A 20,717-nucleotide genomic window follows, 5' to 3' on the forward strand; every position below is an offset into this window, starting at 1 on the left:
TGTGTTGTTGCTACTAGGGATAACCCAACAATGTTTTATCTGAGGGTAACTCTATTGTTTACTTTACACACATTGCTTAATGCGATAGTCTGTTGCTTGAAACTTTATACTGGAAGGGGTGCGGACGCTAACCTGAAGGTGGGTTATTAGTCATAGACGCAGTTGGATTGCGGTCTATGTATTATGTTGTAATGCCCAATACCAAATTATCATAGTAATCATCTTGTCATGTATCGATCGATATTCTGTCAATTGCCCAGCTGTAATTTGTTCACCCAACATGCTATTTCTTTATGGAGAGACACCTCTGGTGACCTGTGGACCCTGGTCCTATTTCCTTTACTGATAAATTCAACTGCAATCAGGTTCTGTTTATTTTCTGCAAACATCTCTTTCCACTCGATACGTCTAATTCTTTGTGTTCAGCAAACCGGTGAGATTGACAACCTCACTGCAAGTTGGGGCAAAGTACTTTGGTTGTGTTGTGTGCAGGTTCCACGTTGTTGCTGACGCCGGTAGTGCGCCCTGTCACTAGCTAGTCAGCCAGCAACACCTTCAGAAGTCACGCCTTTCTCCTACTGGTCGATTAAACCTTGGTTTCGTACTGAGGGAAAACTTGCCGATGTGCTCATCACACCTTCCTCTTGGGTTCCCCAATAGTGTGTCCGCATACATCGAGTACACGCCATCAGAAACTCCACCGGAGCCGTCGGAGGGATGTCCACTTTCTCCAACATCTACCGCATCAACACCATTATGAAGAGGGAGTAGTCCACCTCTGGACTATGGGTTTGCCGTAGTATCTTGATCTATTTCTCTCTTGTTCTTCATAGATGTTAGTACCATATGAGTTGCCTAACATGATTATGGTCATATATGTAACTCATATGTGGTGAATCTTTATTCTATGATATTGAGATATGAGATTGGAATTTATTATGTGTAATATGTATTGATAGATGCACATCACATACCCCATTCTTAAGTGTTTGTTCTGATCCAACTTGTATGCAAGAACTGTGTGGGGGATAATTGTGTATTAGATGGAGTAGCATGGTTTTAGTGATTGAATAGTGACAATAAATTCATGATCTATTATGGTTTTACATTTTCCTTTTCTGCCTCACTAGGGATAAAGTGAATGCATGTGCTATGTTTATCATGTGACAATATAATTTTGTTTGATTAAGGTAGCATATTTGATATTCAAACATCATGTCAAAGTACTTAAGGTTGTGCTCTATTAATTCTTAATACAAGATTGCTTGGAGTTTCAATTTAAAAAGAGATTAGACAAGTGAACCCATGAACCCCGATCCAATTTTAATCATAATAAACACCTTTCCACTAACTTTATCATACTTTCTACTTGCAGCACTATTTTAATCCAAAAATACAAAAATACTTTCTTTACTTAATCACACACGAAACTCAAAAACAACTATCTATTTACCGCTTTTATTTAGTTTACATAGTTTATTTGCTTTACTTTACTTTCATTACCTCTTTTATGTACAATCACTAATACAAAACCTTGTGCTTGACAACCACACGGTGGAGTTGGAGACATAAGGCAAAACTTTGCTTTACAGGATTGCTAGAAGAAGAGGAAGAGGATATACCTCTAAGCCAATTCCCCGAGAGTTTGATATAAACCCTTGAGTCGCCCTTGTGGGGAAAAACTTCTCTTGCTACGACACTCTGCACTTGGAGTCTGAATGAATTGACGACATACGCGAGAGGTCATCCGCACGCGTACGTGAAAATCCCGCGGGCCGCACCTCCCTCCAATTCACGCTCCCTATTTACACCGCTTCTCCTCATTGCAAAATCACGTGCCACCATTTTTCCCCATTCGAACTCTCCGTACAAGCAAGCTTCTTCCTTGATGAGCAGGTAAGCGATGCCATCTTCTCTGGTCGGTGGAGCTTCGTCACGGAAAGTCATCTTCCTCCACGTCGCCTACATATGATCTTCCTCATCCGATTGCCAGACATTGTGAGTAACATTGAACCCTAGAAGTGGTAGCTTTGATCTGTTAGCTAAGATCTGATGGTGGTATAGTTGATTTAGCAACTCTAGTTTCATGATCTAGCGTGGGGAAGAGGTAGATCGATGTTTTGTGCTTGTGTTGGTTGCGTTATAATCTTCATTGTTATGCAGTCCATGTATAAGCGCAATCGTTAGTACTACTAACGAGGATTGGTTGTACAATATGTAGTTCTTCTCCTTATACCAGCTTTGTGGTTATACACGGTAACATGCAACAAAGGGAAGCTAACAAGCTTCACATTCCGACAGTGTTCTTCTTCATAGGGCTTGATAGAATGCTAGAAGTTGCTTACTTACCATTTTTCTTGTACTATGGTACTTTGATTTTTGATGTTGGACAAGGAAAACTCGCCTGATATATCAACGAACTCAGAGATGCCATTAGTGCCATTTCGGTATATGCCGGTGCCTGATAGGTATTACCCAATTCGGAACAAGAACATGGTGATATGGCTAATTGCACTGTCCACCTTCATCATGTCCAGGGTGTGTGATTTCATCAAGAATGAGGTCCCAATGAATAAGGGATTCCGGATGAAGGACCTTAAAGCTGTTGCAGAGGTTGTTCTCAAGTTCTATGGACGTGAAGTTCAGCCGGAGCATATCTACAATCATATGAGGCATTGGAGAGCAAGGTGAGTTCATGTCCTCAATGTCAAAAGGCTTGAGGATGTGTGGTGGGTGGAGGAGACATCAGTTATCATGATGAGAATTATAGTCACATGAAGATCATCTTTTCGCTCATCGTGTTCCAGCAACGTCCATCTCTCCGACTGCGGTCCACCGTGCTCTCAACCACCTCATGGATTACAAGGAACAAACCACCAGATATGTTGTGATGAGCCTGGCTTCATGAGGAAGTATTACCTTTGATAGGAGCTCGTGCATGGGGTGCTTGTTCCGGTGATGATGATGAAAACTAATATCAACTCTGTATATTTTGCGAGGTGGTATGTACTAACCTCTTGGTTGATGAACTTGTGTTGCATCACCAGCAGTTGTTCATAAACTTGTGGTGCAACATTGTGATCCACTCTACAACTATGCTAGTCTTGCGATTATATGCTATATATTAGCCGTCGCCTGAATTGCTATTGCATTGAACATCTTATAGGTAGTGTTCTTTATTGGATAAGCTCACCGGGAAGCGTCTTCACGAAACGATAGACAAAACGCAGTTGCGGGCAACCAATCGACATAGCTCTGCTTCTGCTATGATGCCCGGAAGGAATTGTTAAGAACCAAACTAGATGCGCAACGTGAATTAAATGTTGCATTTCTAAAACCAAAATAGATGTTCAAGGTGAATTAAAGGTTTCATTTCTACACATAGCTTTATCAGAGCCAAGTTCCCCAGATGAAAAGAAGAAAAAAAAGGCTCGAGGAACCAATCTAGCCCTGTCAGAATAGATCGCCGCTACACTTGTGAGCTAATATGCGGTCACATCGCTTCTCGTCATCCATTTGCCGGGAGACAGCCCCGCCACCATTTCGGCTTCGATCAACCCAGAAACGAACCGATCGAGCCAAGTTCAGTTGTGCTAATCGGAGTTTGGAGGATCTTAGGAGTACAAATCTCATCGTAAAACAAGGTACGAACAGTATAGCCATTACCACTCTCACTCGTCAGACAGCTGACTCTGGCTGAATTTCAGGCAAGAGCCATCAGGGCGCCTTAGACACGGCGCACAGGGACTCCGGCTAGCACAGGTACACGGTAAACTCAAGATAGGAGCCTAGCATAATTGTGAACCCCGCCCATTGACACTCGGACACTCGGTGCGTTAAATATGTAAGCAAGCAAGCACAAGCTTTCCAGGTTCAGCATCTGGCGCTGCAACTAAATGATTAATCAGTGATTTTACGACGAGATCAGTAGTAACTGAACGCACTACAACTCCACAGGCGTGCTGCTCCTTGCGCATGGACCCAGATTGCATCACTAGCACAAGCACACACTTGCAGCACGCGATCACATGGCCAGAAGAGCGGCACGCTACAATGCTGGTAGCCGAAAGTTCACGCTCTAACTTTTCTGATAGTTTTTCTTTTCGGCAGTCGATAAGAACAAAGTTGTACTACAAGGCTGGGAGTATTCGATATGTATTCAGCACATAGAGAAAGCATGCTGCAAATTGCAAGCAGCCAGAAAGAAGGTTATCTGAATAATAATGAGGTCTCGTGCACCTATACGGCCAGAGTCTCTGAAACTAGTATCAGCTACCAATCCTATAAATTCAGACCAGTAAGTACCCACAAATAATCTGAAAAATGCGTTGTATCAGACTATCAGCGCTATGTTACTCGGTAAGATGGAGGCACCAACAACTTTAAGGTACATCTTTGTTGATATGCACAAGTACAAGATCGTAAAGAATTTGACCTAAAAGAAGGTTGTAAAGAATTTAGCACTGTGAAGTTGAAACCTGGAAGGATAAAGCCCAGGGGGCAGTGAGCCAGCGAGTGGCAAGCCCACTTGAAAGAGTTCCCCTCTGCGGCCCTTGGGAATCACCAGTATTCTAATAATGCCATATTGCCACACCAATCAGGAAAAGCAGAGCATGCTTTGCTTGCCAGATTCATGATTAGTTTTCCACTTGTGGCATCACAGCACACCATTTGTCAACAAATATAGTTAACTCTTCCCATGATGCCCAAAGCAGCCAGAAAACTTTCTACGTCCCACGGAATCTACAACATATATACCGTATATGCAAGAGCATCAAGAAAAAACAAAACCTGGAGACGACAACTAGCCCTCCAATGCCATCTTTGCAAATGGGCAGCTAAAGCAAAAGGATCTAGCCCAATATGCCAGGTGCAGGATGGAATATTGGAACATATTGTGAAGTGCTTGGTGCTCACTGGCCCCCTCACATTCTTCTCCAACATTGCATTTGAAAAGTTAATGAAATGGAGGTGATTATTCCTGTAAAGGGGAAGGAGCAAATGGGATCCAGATCAACCAATTGAGCATACGCAAAATTATTCAAGCAATCACATGACCAAACAAAAGATGGCATGATTGAGAGGCCACTGAATCAGGATTGTGTAGCTCGCAATTGGAACGACATGGCAAGAACTTGCAAAAAAAAGGCAAATATGTGAGGTGGGACGGAGAGGCCACTGATGTAAAGACAAAATCAACAACTGGGACTTTTCTTATAGTTATGCTTATGTGTAGTGTCCAACAAGCGCAGCAAGTTAAGGAACAGGGAGTTCCACATAAATCAGAAGGCATCAAATCTCCGGGTCAGTTTTTAACTTAAAACAGTTCATACCCTTACTTGATGGATAACTCTAAAGAGTGTGAAAGGAAGAGTTGAACTCAGAACATAGGATCCTACTATATATAAAGCAGGCAGATTTTGGACAGCACAATCACACATACGGCCAACCAAGGAAAACTATTATGTGGTAACTTTGGAATAAAGGAGGCTACAAACCACTATTAGGCAAATGGTGGAAAGAGACACTTATGGTGGTTGCTTTCATATAAGATTGTAGGCCTTCAGCACAGCTACTGATAAACAGATAATGCAGATTTGATAACTAAGCATAAATCAATTCAGAAACATGCTGATGTACTGTATGCAATCAAGAGCCACACCAAACTAACCAGATTAACCAGATCTTGAGAAAATGAGTGCACACAAATATAAACTGAGTGCCTAATCTACAAGATCACATAGTTGAGTCAGCAATGAACAAATAATATCAGACATCTTTAACAAGATCTAGAGGCCATTGTGTCATCATAAATGAAACTCATCAGAATTCGATGTTCTAAAAATTTATCACCAGTAAATATCCTAACTCCTAGCATTATCAATTTCTAACATTCGACAATCTTGCTGAACTCAGGAGTCCCGTCCCACAAGGGAGAGGATATATCGAATTCTGGATATATCATAAGATGCGTCTCTTCCCAGTTTCAAATAGTGTCATAAGTGTTGCTACAAGTTGGTCAAGTTTAAGAAAGTTTGACTTATGATAGAAGCTAAACATACACTTATTAGTGGACGGAGGGAGTAGCTTTGAATAGAAAGTTTATGCACCTAACCACAATGGCAAGCTGGAGAAGACAATAAAAATGTCAAACAAATTGTATCTGATCTGTCACCCCTAAGACAGAGCAGATATGTGCCAGATGGCTATTCAACATGTAGTTTCTGAAAACATGGTGTGTTCAACATGGATGTGTCAAGGAAAGGAAAGAGAAGAAAACTAAGGGGAAATGGAAAATTTTACCTGAAGGGTTAAAGGACAAAGTTCACAAAGTAGTTCACAAAGTATTACTTGATTATACTAAAAAAACTAAAACTAAATTACTCTCAAGCTCCACAATGGCCCCTCATATGTGTACCGCATAGTCTGGACCAGAGAACAAGCCAATAACATGCATATTGGCTATGGCCTAAACTGGCACATGCAACCCAAAGAAATCACTTGGAGTTTGGGCCCTAAACATGGCATGTGTACACCCTGAACCATCTTATTTGTTTGACCACAGGGGAAATAAGCTCCTGCACTTTCTAACATGATGCAAATTTTGGAATTAAGACTCTACCTTGTAGAATGGGGCAATGTTAACTACGAACAAGATCTAGAACTTAATCTTTCACTCTTTCTCAGTCACTATGAATTTACTTTATTTCTTGCACTAGAAAACGTGGTAAAAACAACCTTCTAAAGCAGCTACAGTGAATTTCGCGGGACTGGTGGTGTGGGGGTTCAGGGTTTAGTATAATGGTGGCTGTATGTATCCCATTTAAGTATCATTGCATCTACATGACATACCATAAGATTAGTTACTGGATGACTTTAGATTTCAACACTGGATCACTCTGAACAATTCTAAGACCCGCGACAAGCAAATCCCGCAACACTTCATGCGGCTAACCGATGAGCAAATTTTACTGCACTACACATGTTGAACAATCATCTAAAATAATCTACGAATGGTTAATTACGCATGTTCCATGAGTGGCATGATCATCAGTAAAGAAACGTGTCATGCCATCAGGAAAAGATAAGTTCATGATGTTTTCTCAATTTCTACGACATGGTCATATAGCACACACAATAAAGGTGAAAAACCTATGGTGCTATCTATTTCAGACCAATAAAGTGATCTAGCGTGCATCTAGATCCACGTGAATGCAGCTTCTGAGCAAGTAAATAAGTAAATAACCGAACATGATAACCTATTAGTATATCATGTCCAAAGTTCTATTTATCATTTGAACAGATCTATGAAACCTCAATGGCGCAACAACGAAACCAAATCAACTAACACAATTGTGTGATTAAAGCTGCCACTTCAAGAAAGCTGAAGGCACATGCATTACCCATGAAAATATATGTATCATGCCGTCAGGAAAAAATATATGTATCATGCCGTCAGGAAAAGCTAATTTCATGAAGTGGCATGTATCGACAGTTCTGCAGAAGCTAGCAATGTGTTCACGAAGAATAGATATGAAACAAAAATGAACACCAGAAACCCCATCAAGATGGATAGAAATAATCTTGGATGCATGTGAGTATTGCTCCCACTGAAATCTCCAGTCTATTAAACATGAAGCAGGTTTCTTCCAATATCAAGGACAGAATAACAGTCTTAACAATTCCTTGCAGAACTGACTACAGTCCAATTGAATTTACACAAGAAGAAGGTTGTGATATACTTGCAATAATAGCAAATGATGATATGAAGTTATGCTACAGCTGACTATATCCTCGGTGTCGAGAAACTATTACCCACCACAAGAACAACAAACAGACTATGTCCACAACAAATCGAGTAAAGAATGGACCTGTATTGCACGGGCTCAGTGACGAGGGCTCCGTCTGGCCATGCCAACTCCGCCAGTGAAGATGCCAGCGAATGCCTGCAGGTTGTCGTCAGAGGGGCTGCTGTGTATCTTTCTCGGGAATGGTAGGACGCAAGGCCCGCAAAACATGACCCCGCCCATGTACCCCGTATCCTCCTCATTCTCCTGGTCGCTAGCATCATCTTCATGTTTGTTGTTCGGCTTCACAGCGACCTGCTGGTCATCCGGTCTGTTAGGCTTCACCGAGGCCAGCGGCTTCTTGGGCGTGAGCACCTTAGGAGAAGGCGGGGGCGTTGGGTGCGCGCGGTTGAGGACGCGCAGCACGCGGCCTGAGATGGGCGGCGTGGAGAGGCTGCTGATGGCGACGGCAGGGGGGATGCCGCTGAGGGAGACGGCGGGGGAGATGCTGAGGGCGTGGGAGGCCGCCGGAGACGGGGGCGCAGCAACCAGGCTGGTGGCCACGTTGAGGAGGCCGTGGACGCGGCCGGAGGGGCGGCGGACGCCGACCGCGAACATGGCCGGGGACCCAACAGGGCGGCACAGGAGGCGGTTGTCGCCCAGGAGGAACCGCGCGGACCCGACGAGGGAGTCCCCGCCGATCTGCCAGGACCCGCTGGGCGAGGCGTAAATCTCGACGGTGACGGCGGCGCGGGAGTCGTCGGCGAGCGCGGCCTCGTGGACGCGGAAGAGGAAGCGCTCGTGCCACGCCGGGTCGAGGCCGCCGAAGCGGTCGGGCTGCGTGTGGAGCCTGTGCGCGGTATCAACCCACGCCACGGCGTACGCCTGGAGCCGGCGCCGAAGGCCCGAGGGCGGCTTCAGCCCCTGCGCGGAGATGATGGTGACCTCGAGAAGCCGCTCGTCCTCCGGGAGCCCCAGGCCGGCCTCCTCGTCCGGCGCCTCCATCGCCGGCGAGCGGCGGCGCTAGGGTTTCTTGTTCGGGGGGTGGGGGAGAGGGCTTGCGTAGCGGAGGTGGCGACGAGATTTGGGGGCGGGCCCCACTCCCCCTCCTGTCGTTTCTGTTCCCGAGTTTTGAACCAACGGTGGATGCGGTGAGGTGTTGGCCGATCCGATGGTTATGAAGGAGCCCTGCCAACGAGTATTGTGTTTTGATTCAGCGTCTGAGCGGGAGAGTATACGGGTTTTGCTACATTCGAGTGTTTCACAGCTGCCACCCGACTTTTTTTTCCGATATGGAGCATACCCCCGCCTCTGCATCAATCGATGCACACAGCCTCCCGACTGGGGTGTAAACGGATCGAATCGGATCGGATTTTTCTCATACCATATCCTCTATTATATATTTTTCTCAGATTCGAATCAGAGCGGATATTGATCGGTTTCGGATTCGAATGCGGATATATCGGTATGCGGATTCGAATAAAAAATGGAGCGGACTCGGTCCGGAAACAAAAATAGTCGGATATATACTCTCATCGGAAGATAGTTATAGTTTTTGCAAATTTTAAGAGAGATTTAAACTTTTAGTTTGTGCAGTTAAGAAAAAAGAGACATAATGCGTTGAAACTCAAGCATTGTTAGAAATTTAGATATAAACATGCTCGCCAAATAAATTTAGTAACTTAATAACTACTAACCTTTCAAGATTGGTCTTTGCTTTTGACTCAAAAATCGCATTATCTTGTTTCAAACCTTCGAATTATCCTAATTAAATTTTGGATAATTCATATCCGCATGCTATTTACCATACCGTATCATATCCGGAGCACCACTTCGGAATCGGATATCCTTATCCGCTAGATCCTTTATAATCGGATATGGATACCTTAAAACGGATTCGATGCCGGTTTCGGTGCGGAAATTATCCTATCCATTTATACACCTACACCGGATAGCTAGAGAAAATTGCCGCCGGTCATTTTTTGTTTGGATTAAGAGCAGCTCTAACTCTAGCAGTTATCGTAAAAGGGCAAGATTAAATAATAACCATCACTTTTCCGTCCCCTGTAGAAAAAACACGCACTGCAGCACCAACTTTGACCCAAAATCTAAAAACTTTTATAGGCAACATCAAATTCTGCCCGCCGAGCGGTACTTCTTCACGCGTCGAGAGGGAACTGAGCACAACCTGCACTCCCTTCTGTTTTTGGCGGGACGGAACTTTCAACCCCATCCCTTCCCGCTCCCACGACGCCGTCGTCGATCTACCGGCCCAGCGCTCCTCTGAGGCCGCCGCAACCACGAATCGGGGCCATGGAGTCCTCCGACCTCCCGTCGGCCGCTGCTCAACTCCCCCGTCCCATAGTGGAAGCTCCTCTTGCTTCGCCCGTGCACGCGTGCTCGCCGGCCACCGCCCATGCCGCCATCAAGAAGAGGAAGCGCGCCGCCGCCGCTTCCCCTGCTTCCCTGGTTGTTGCTTCCCCGACCGTTGCTTCCCCAGCCGCCGCTAGGCCCGTCATCGCCCCGGCAGTGGCAAGGTGGAAGAAGGCCACCGGAAACGGGCCGAAGAAGGAGACGCAAGGCAGAGGCAAGAAGCAGGTCGTGAAGCCCTGTGCCGCCGCTCCTCAAGCTTCCCCGCCCGGTCGCCGGATTCGCGGCTCTGCAACGTTCGGATGTTGGCGCAGGCAACGTGTTCAATGAAATGCCTTGAAGATATGACGACAACCCCAACTCCTTCGTTGAACTCCTCAATGAGACGAAGCTGTGCATCACGCAGCCGCCGCTCCCTGCTTATGATTTGGGTGGTGACGAGGTAGAGGAGGAGGTCAATTATGAGGATGGTGACGAGGGCGACGAGGAGTTGGAGTAGGTCGATCGAGGAGAGTATGATGAGGCCTAGCCAAAGAAGAGGAAGGCTATCAACTACAGCGTGATCGAAGACACGGTCTTGTGCAAGGCATGGTCACAAGTGTCACTCGATGCGATCAATGGCACGGATCAAACCAGGAAGCACTATTGGAGACATGTTTTTCAAGCTCTTGCCTCCCCGTGGAGAATCCGGTGGAGCGCACCTATCGGTCACTACAAGGCCGGTGGGATGTGATCAATTCTTCTTGTAGCCGTTGTAGTGGAGCATTGGAGCAAGTCCGAGCTCTACCTTTACCAAGTGGTAGAACCATATATGAAATTGAATCCATTGCGATGGAAAGGTACAAGGAAATGGCCGGCTCCAAAGGGAAAGCATTCAATCTTCAACATTGTTTGAAGTTGCTTGAGCATATGGAGAAGTGAAAGTTGAGGGAGGAAGAAGCGAAACCACAAAAGGGAGCTTTGCTTAAGTTGGATGATAGTGATGATGAAGGAGGAAGGAGGAAGGAAGAAGGGGATACCAGATGGAAACAAGAAGGCAAAAGAGTGGATGAAAATTGAGAAAGAAAATGCCAACTTGGCATACAACATTGAAGAGATGATAACGTCAAAGGAATCAACCGCAATGAAAATCTTGAAGGCGAAAATGCTCATGAAGGATAAGAAGAATGAGATGAAGCAAGAAATGTGGGAGGGGATCCGTGAGTTGGAAGAGAAGAAGATTGGTCTAGAGGAGAAGAAAGCAAGTGTCGAGCTTGCCGAGGAGAATCGAACAATGAAGATGGATCCAAACTCGATGGATGCATTCACTAGAGAGTGGTGGGACTTTAGGTGGATGGAGATCATCGCAAGGCGGAGGCAAGCCAGGGCCCAAGCTACATTCGGTGAGGGTGCTACGACGAGTGGTGGTCCTGCATTTGGAGGAAGGCGGTGCAGCTTAAGTGTGCCTTGCATTGATGTGTTGATCTTTTTTTGGGTGTGATTTGATGCGAACATGTTTGCAAACACTGTCTTAAAACTCTGATGTCATGAACCATAAAAATTCAATTATGATATATGGTTTCATTTTACAGCCCACGGCGCAGTGCAGCTACCGTAAATGCAAATCGGGAAACAACATATTCAAATCTGTAGTTTCCCGGTTTGCGTTTACGGTAGCTGCACTGCGCCGGCTCTCGCGGCCACCAAAATCACATTTTCCGTGAAGTAAACTTGTTTGTTTACGGTTTGCATTTTACGGTAGCTGCTCTAACGCTACCTCGTTCCAATAAACAAGAGCATCTCCACTCTTCTTCCCATAAGCTTTAGCAGATCCGATTTATCTGTAGTTTAAAGGTTTTGGCAGAGTTTTTGTATCCGAAGGGATTTTCCCAGCCAAACTCCGTAAAATATATGCAAAAAAAAAACAATGTGAATTCAACCAAATATAATGCAGACACAACATGAACCAAACCAAACTCGGCAGGATTTGATCAAACGGGATGCAGTCCTTACAAATTTAAACACAAACTTAATTAAAAAACTAAAGATAGAAATTTTAGAGCCCGAGGCAGTGGTAGAAGACGTTGTAGTTGTCGACCCCGTTAGAGCTCTCGTCGTCTTCCTTGGGCTCGTCCTTGGGCAGCGGCGATGTAAGGGTACATTGCACCAAAGTGTGTTTTCTTGGTAATTAATGATAATAAGGATAAATGTTTTTATTGAGTTTATATGAAGGAATACTCCATATGTATTTCTTATAGTCCATGTGTTGGATTTAAGTATGGATACCATGAAGATAAAGATATACCTTGGGTATTTGCATGATGATCATCAATTTGAAGAGAAAAATATTATATGATCAAGATCTTGAGTGTTTGATTTCAAGAGAAGAATTCAAGATTGGGCTCTAAGCCGGTGTCATGATAGTCTCATGATTTGAGGTATGAATGACTAATGTTTAGAGCATGCAATCAAATGAATACATTTTGTATGCACCTCAAGATATCTTTGATAGAGCATGAGAAGATAAAAGGTTGGCCAAGACTAAGATTGAACATTGAATTCAAGTTAGTCAATACATGAAGCATAAAGATTGTACCACTTTGGATCATGTGATCTTGTAGTAGGGTAAGCTTTGACAATTATGCTTTGTGAACTAACCCATCATATATGTGTGTTTGTGTTGACTATGTGGGTTAGATATCTTGAGAAGATGATGCTTAAAACTTGTCATCCATTTGGCAACAATGGACTATGAAGATGTGCTTCAATGAACCTTTCCCATAGTGGTGTAGGAGCAATTATGAGTCTTCACGAAACAACAATGATTAGGTGGGCATTCCGACTTGAATGGAGCTTGAAGCATTGTCATCAAGATCAAACGGGACGCGAAAGGCAAATGTATGGCCTTACTAGGTTTTCCTTTTACCGGTCTCAAGGCGGTTGTTGGGAAACCGGGTTATAGGATAGATAGCCATGTTGGAGATATGCCCAAGAGGCAATAATAAAGTGGTTATTATAATATATCTTTGAGTTTATGATAAATGTTTGCATACCATGCTATAATTGTATTAACCGAAACATTGATACATGTGTGTTATGTAAACAACAAGGAGTCCCTAGTAAGCCTCTTGTATAACTAGCTTGTTGATTAGTAGATGATCATAGTTTCGTGATCATGAACATTGGATGTTATTAATAACAAGGTTATGTCATTAGATGAATGATATAATGGACACGCCCTAATAAGCGTAGCATAACATCACGTCATTAAGTTCAATTTGCTATAAGCTTTCGATTCATAGTTACTGATACGTCTCCGACGTATCGATAATTTCTTATGTTCTATGCCATATTATTGATGATACCTACATGTTTTATGCACACTTTATGTCATATTCGTGCATTTTCTGGAACTAACCTATTAACAAGATGCCGAAGTGCCGGTTCCTGTTTTCTGCTGTTTTTGGTTTCGGAAATCCTAGTAACGAAATATTCTCGGAATTGGACGAAACGAAGACCCGGGGTCCTATTTTTCCACGGAGCTTCCGGAAGACCGAAGAACATACGAAGTGGGGCCACGAGGTGGCCAAACCACATGGCGGCGCGGCCAAGGGGGCCCGCGCCGCCCGTGGTGTGGGCCCCTCGTCGGGCCCCCGACTCTGCCCTTCCGCCTACTTAAAGCCTCCGTCGCGAAACCCCCGATGCGAAAAACCACGATACGGAAAACATTGCGAGACGCCACCGCCGCCGATCCCATCTCGGGGGATCCCGGAGATCTCCTCCGGCACCCTGCCGGAGAGGGGATTCATCTCCCGGAGGACTCTACACCGCCATGGTCGCCTCCGGAGTGATGAGTGAGTAGTTCACCCCTGGACTATGGGTCCATAGCAGTAGCTAGATGGTTGTCTTCTCCTCATTGTGCTTCATTGTTAGATCTTGTGAGCTGCCTAACATGATCAAGATCATCTATCTGTAATACTCTATGTTGTGTTTGTCGGGATCCGATGGATAGAGAATACCATGTCATGTTAATTATCAAGTTATTACACATGTGTTGTTTATGATCTTGCATGCTCTCCGTTACTAGTAGAGGCTCTGGCCAAGTTTTTACTTTTAACTCCAAGAGGGAGTACTTATGCTCGATAGTGGGTTCATGCCGCATTGACACCGGGACGAGTGACGAAAAGTTCTAAGGTTGTGTTGTGCTTGTTGCCACTAGGGATAAAACATTGGCGCTATGTCCGAGGATGTAGTTGTTGATTACATTACGCACCATACTTAATGCAATTGTCTGTTGTTAGCAACTTAATACTGGAGGGGTTCGGATGATAACCTCGAAGGTGGACTTTTTAGGCATAGATGCGAGTTGGATGGCGGTCTATGTACTTTGTCGTAATGCCCAATTAAATCTCACTATACTTATCATGTCATGTATGTGCATTGTTATGCCCTCTCTATTTGTCAATTGCCCGACCGTAATTTGTTCACCCAACATGCTTTTATCTTATGGGAGAGACACCTCTAGTGAACTGTGGACCCCGGTCCATTCTTTTAATACTGAAATACAAATCTGCTGCAATACTTGTTTTTACTTTTTTCTCTGCAAACAATCATCTTCCACACAATACGGTTAATCCTTTGTTACAGCAAGCCGGTGAGATTGACAACCTCACTGTTTCGTTGGGGCAAAGTACTTTGGTTGTGTTGTGCAGGTTCCACGTTGGCGCCGGAATCTCCGGTGTTGCGCCGCACTACATCTCGCCGCCATCAACCTTCAACGTGCTTCTTGACTCCTACTCGGTTCGATTAAACCTTGGTTTCTAACCGAGGGAAACTTGCCGCTGTGCGCATCACACCTTCCTCTTGGGGTTCCCAACGGACGTGTCAACTACACGCATCAAGCAAATTTACGGCGCCGTTGCCGGGGAGATCAAGACACGCTGCAAGGGGAGTCTCCACTTCTCAATCTCTTTACTTTGTTTTTGTCCTTCTTTATTTTATTTACTACTTTGTTTGCTGCATTATATCAAAACACAAAAAAATTAGTTGCTAGCTTTACTTTATTTGCTATCTTGTTTGCTATATCAAAAACACGAAAAAATTAGTTTACTTGCATTTACTTTATCTAGTTTGCTTTATTTACTGTCTTGCACTCTATATTAAAAATACAAAAAAATATTTAGTTACTTTTGTTACCATGTCTAGCTCTGAACCCGTTACTTCTTCGCTCGAAGAATTAGTTTTCACTTTTAAACAAGGGGATGAGGAGAGTTTTAAGGATGCTTGGTCTAGAATTTTTACTTCTTATCGTGAAACTGAACCTCAAATGACTCTAAGTTTGCTCCTTAGTAATTTTTATTTTGGTCTTATGGTTCGCTATAGATATGCTTTGGATACTTTAGTGGGAGGAGATTTCCTCCATTGCAATGGGGATCAAGCTTTTAATGCCATAAAGAAGTTGGTTGCATCACATGATTCAGCTAATAATTTTGATTCAGCCCTTATCAGCATTCATAATAGATTAAATACTCTTGAGACAAGTGCATCTCGCTTAAATGAAAATTATGGATACATTCGTAACCGTCTTGACCAAGTTTTAGTGAACTCTGAACTTTCATTGTGGGATCCTGCTGTTAAAATTGTTATCGGTGATCGAACTCTTCATTCCTACTGTGATATTATGTATGAATTTTGCCTTATGCCTGAAAGCATTTATAAATCTTTGAAAATTTGGGGAGTCGATGAAGGAGGAGAAGAAATAACTCTCATTGATAACTCTATTATAATTCCTAAGGGAATAGCCGCAGGTGTGCATACAACCATTCTTGGAAGAACAATATCCATTGATTATCTTGTTATTGAAACAGGAAAAATCATACTCGGGAGATCCCTGTTGAAACTATTGGGAGCAGTCATTGATGTGGGAAAAGGCACTCTGAAATTCACCTCTATACCAGGGGGAAATCATATATTCCCTAAACCAAAGGGAAGGAAAAACAATAAGAAAGATAAGGGTAAAGCCCAAGGTAAGGTTGACGCACCACCCGTTGATAACACTTGAGTTACACTTTCTGCGCCTAGCTGAAAGGCGTTAAAGAAAAGCGCTTATGGGAGACAACCCATGTTTTTACTACAGTATTTTTGTTTTATATTTGTGTCTTGGAAGTTGTTTACTACTGTAGCAACCTCTCCTTATCTTAGTTTTATGTTTTGTTGTGCCAAGTAAAGTCTTTGATAGAAAAGTAAGTACTAGATTTGGATTACTGCGCGAGTTCCAGATTTCTTTGCTCGTCACGAATCTGGGTCTATCTCCCTGTAGGTAGCTCAGAAAATTACGCCAATTTACGAGCATGATCCTCAGATATGTACGAAACTTTCATTCAATTTGAGCATTTTCGTTTGAGCAAGTCTGGTGGCCTAATAAAATCCATCTTTACGGACTGTTCTGTTTTGACAGATTCTGTCTTTTATTTCGCATTGCCTCTTTTGCTATGTTGGATGAATTTCTTTGATCCACTAATGTCCAGTAGCTTTATGCAATGTCCAGAAGTGTTAAGAATGATTGTGTCACCTCTGAACATGTGAATTTTTATTATGCACTAACCCTCTAATGAGTTGTTTCGAGTTTGGTGTGGAGGAAGTTTTCAAGGATCAAGAGAGGAGTATGATGCAATATGATCAAGGAGAGTGAAAGCTCTAAGCTTGGGGATGCCCCGGTGGTTCACCCCTGCATATATTAAGAAGACTCAAGCGTCTAAGCTTGGGGATGCCCAAGGCATCCCCTTCTTCATCGACAACATTATCGAGTTCCTCCCCTGAAACTATATTTTTATTCGGCCACATCTTATGTACTTTGCTTGGAGCGTCGGTTTGTTTTTGTTTTTTGTTTTGTTTGAATAAAATGGATCCTAGCATTCACTTTATGGGAGAGAGACACGCTCCGCTGTAGCATATGGACAAATATGTCCTTAGGCTCTACTCATAGTATTCATGGCGAAGTTTCATCTTCGTTAAATTGTTATATGGTTGGAATTGGAAAATGCTACATGTAGTAAATTGCTATAATGTCTTGGATAATTTGATACTTGGCAATTGTTGTGCTCATGTTTAAGCTCTTGCATCATATACTTTGCACCCATTAATGAAGAAATACTTAGAGCTTGCTAATTTGGTTTTCATATTTGGTTTCTCTAGAGTCTAGATAACATCTAGTATTGAGTTTTGAACAACAAGGAAGACGGTATGGAGTCTTATAATGTTTACCATATGTCTTTTATGTGAGTTTTGCTGTACCGTTCATCCTTGTGTTTGTTTCAAATAACCTTGCTAGCCTAAACCTCGTATCGAGAGGGAATACTTCTCATGCATCCAAAATCCTTGAGCCAACCACTATGCCATTTGTGTCCACCATACCTACCTACTACATGGTATTTATCCGCCATTCCAAAGTAAATTGCTTGAGTGCTACCTTTAAAATTCCATCATTCACCTTTGCAATATATAGCTCATGGGACAAATAGCTTAAAAACTATTGTGGTATTGAATATGTACTTATGCACTTTATCTCTTATTAAGTTGCTTGTTGAGCGATAACCATGTTTCGGGGATGCCATCAACTATTCTTTGTTGGATATCATGTGAGTTGCTATGCATGTCCGTCTTGTCCGAAGCAAGAGAGATCTACCACCTTCATGGTTGGAGCATGCATATTGTTAGAGAAGAACTTTGGGCCGCTAACTAAAGCCATGATTCATGGTGGAAGTTTCAGTTTGGACATATATCCTCAATCTCATATGAGAATAATAATTGTTGCCACATGCTTATGCATTAAAGAGGAGTCCATTATCCGTTGTCCATGTTGTCCCGGTATGGATGTCTAAGTTGAGAATAATCAAAAGCGAGAAATCCAAAATGCGAGCTTTCTCCTTAGACCTTTGTACAGGCGGCATGGAGGTACCCCATTGTGACACTTGGTCAAAACATGTGCATTGCAAAGATCCGGTAGTCCAAGTTAATTAGGACAAGGTGCGGGCACTATTAGTATACTATGCATGAGACTTGCAACTTGTAAGATATAATGTACATAACTCATATGCTTTATTACTACCGTTGACAAAATTGTTTCATGTTTTCAAAATAAAAGCTCTAGCACAAATATAACAATCGATGCTTTCCTCTTTGAAGGACCATTCTTTTTACTTTTATGTTGAGTCAGTTCACCTATTTCTCTCCACCTCAAGAAGCAAACACTTGTGTGAACCGTGCATTGATTCCTACATACTTGCATATTGTACTTGTTATATTACTCTATGTTGACAATTATCCATGAGATATACATGTTACAAGTTGAAAGCAACCGCTGAAACTTAATCTTCCTTTGTGTTGTTTCAATACCTTTACTTTGATTTATTGCTTTATGAGTTAACTCTTATGCAAGACTTATTAATACTAGTCTTGAAGTACTATTCATGAAAAGTCTTTGCTATATGATTCACTTGTTTTCTCATGTCATTACCATTGTTTTGATCTCTGCATCCACTACATATGTTTACAAATAGTATGATCAAGATTATGATGGCATATCACTTCAGAAATTATCTTTGTTATCGTTTTACCTGCTCGGGACGAGCAGAACTAAGCTTGGGGATGCTTGATACGTCTCCGATGTATCGATAATTTCTTATGTTCTATGTCATATTATTGATGATACCTACATGTTTTATGCACACTTTATGTCATATTCGTGCATTTTCTGGAACTAACCTATTAACAAGATGCCGAAGTGCCAGTTCTCGTTTTCTCGCTGTTTTTGGTTTCGAAATCCTAGTAACGAAATATTCTCGGAATTGGACGAAACGAAGACCCGGGGTCCTATTTTTCCACGGAGCTTCCGGAAGACCGAAGAACATACGAAGTGGGGCCACGAGGTGGCCAAACCACATGGCGGCGCGGCCAAGGGGGCCCGCGCCGCCCTGTGGTGTGGGCCCCTCGTCGGGCCCCGACTCGCCCTTCCGCCTACTTAAAGCCTCCGTCGCGAAACCCCCGATGCGAAAAACCACGATACGGAAAACCTTGCGAGACGCCGCCGCCGCCGATCCCATCTCGGGGGATCCTCGGAGATCTCCTCCGGCACCTCGCCGGAGAGGGGATTCATCTCCCGGAGGACTCTACACCGCCATGGTCGCCTCCGGAGTGATGAGTGAGTAGTTCACCCCTGGACTATGGGTCCATAGCAGTAGCTAGATGGTTGTCTTCTCCTCATTGTGCTTCATTGTTAGATCTTGTGAGCTGCCTAACATGATCAAGATCATCTATCTGTAATACTCTATGTTGTGTTTGTCGGGATCCGATGGATAGAGAATACCATGTCATGTTAATTATCAAGTTATTACACATGTGTTGTTTATGATCTTGCATGCTCTCCGTTACTAGTAGAGGCTCTGGCCAAGTTTTTACTTTTAACTCCAAGAGGGAGTACTTATGCTCGATAGTGGGTTCATGCCCGCATTGACACCGGGACGAGTGACGAAAGTTCTAAGGTTGTGTTGTGCTTGTTGCCACTAGGGATAAAACATTGGCGCTATGTCCGAGGATGTAGTTGTTGATTACATTACGCACCATACTTAATGCAATTGTCCGTTGTTAGCAACTTAATACTGGAGGGGTTCGGATGATAACTCGAAGGTGGACTTTTTAGGCATAGATGCGGTTGGATGGCGGTCTATGTACTTTGTCGTAATGCCCAATTAAATCTCACTATACTTATCATGTCATGTATGTGCATTGTTATGCCCTCTCTATTTGTCAATTGCCCGACTGTAATTTGTTCACCCAACATGCTTTTATCTTATGGGAGAGACACCTCTAGTGAACTGTGGACCCCGGTCCATTCTTTTAATACTCGAAATACAAATCTGCTCGCAATACTTGTTTTTACTGTTTTCTCTCGCAAACAATCATCTTCCACACAATACGGTTAATCCTTTGTTACAGCAAGCCGGTGAGATTGACAACCTCATCTGTTTCGTTGGGGCAAAGTACTTTGGTTGTGTTGTGCAGGTTCCACGTTGGCGCCGGAATCTCCGGTGTTGCGCCGCACTACATCTCGCCGCCATCAACCTTCAACGTGCTTCTTGACTCCTACTGGTTCGATTAAACCTTGGTTTCTAACTGAGGGAAACTTGCCGCTGTGCGCATCACACCTTCCTCTTGGGGTTCCCAACGGACGTGTCAACTACACGCATCAGTTACCTAGTCCTTCGACCATGAGATCATGTAAATCACTTATACCGGAAGGGTACTTTGATTACATCAAACGCTACTGTGTAAATGGGTGGTTATAAAGATGGGATTAAGTATTCGGAAAGTACGAGTTGAGGCATATGGATCAAGAGTGGGATTTGTCCATCCCGATGACGGATAGATATACTCTGGGCCCTCTCGGTGGAATGTCGTCTGATTAGCTTGCAAGCATGTGAATAGTTCACAAGAGATGATATACCACGGTACGAGTAAAGAGTACTTGTCCGTGACGAGGTTGAACAAGGTATGGAGATACCGATGATCAAACCTCGGACAAGT

The 20,717-nt window shown here is 43.5% G+C and overlaps 1 protein-coding gene across 1 annotated transcript; it reads right to left on the minus strand.

The window, feature by feature from the left end:
- Window positions 1-4,510: 4,510 nt before the first annotated feature.
- LOC124667535 lies at window positions 4,511-8,815 on the minus strand. The gene is made up of 2 exons (XM_047204804.1): window positions 7,888-8,815; window positions 4,511-4,985 (listed from the first exon to the last, which is right to left on the minus strand). Coding segments are annotated over exons 1-2 (906 nt in total). The 5' UTR covers window positions 8,793-8,815; the 3' UTR covers window positions 4,511-4,984.
- Window positions 8,816-20,717: the final 11,902 nt, after the last annotated feature.

Source organism: Lolium rigidum, chromosome 6 (assembly GCF_022539505.1).
Source record: "Lolium rigidum isolate FL_2022 chromosome 6, APGP_CSIRO_Lrig_0.1, whole genome shotgun sequence".
Lineage (NCBI taxonomy): Eukaryota > Viridiplantae > Streptophyta > Magnoliopsida > Poales > Poaceae > Lolium > Lolium rigidum.

Excerpts from the sequence above, each read along its gene's own strand:
- LOC124667535 (XM_047204804.1), bottom strand. The coding sequence starts at position 8,792 with ATGGAGGCGCCGGACGAGGAGGCCGGCCTGGGGCTCCCGGAGGACGAG.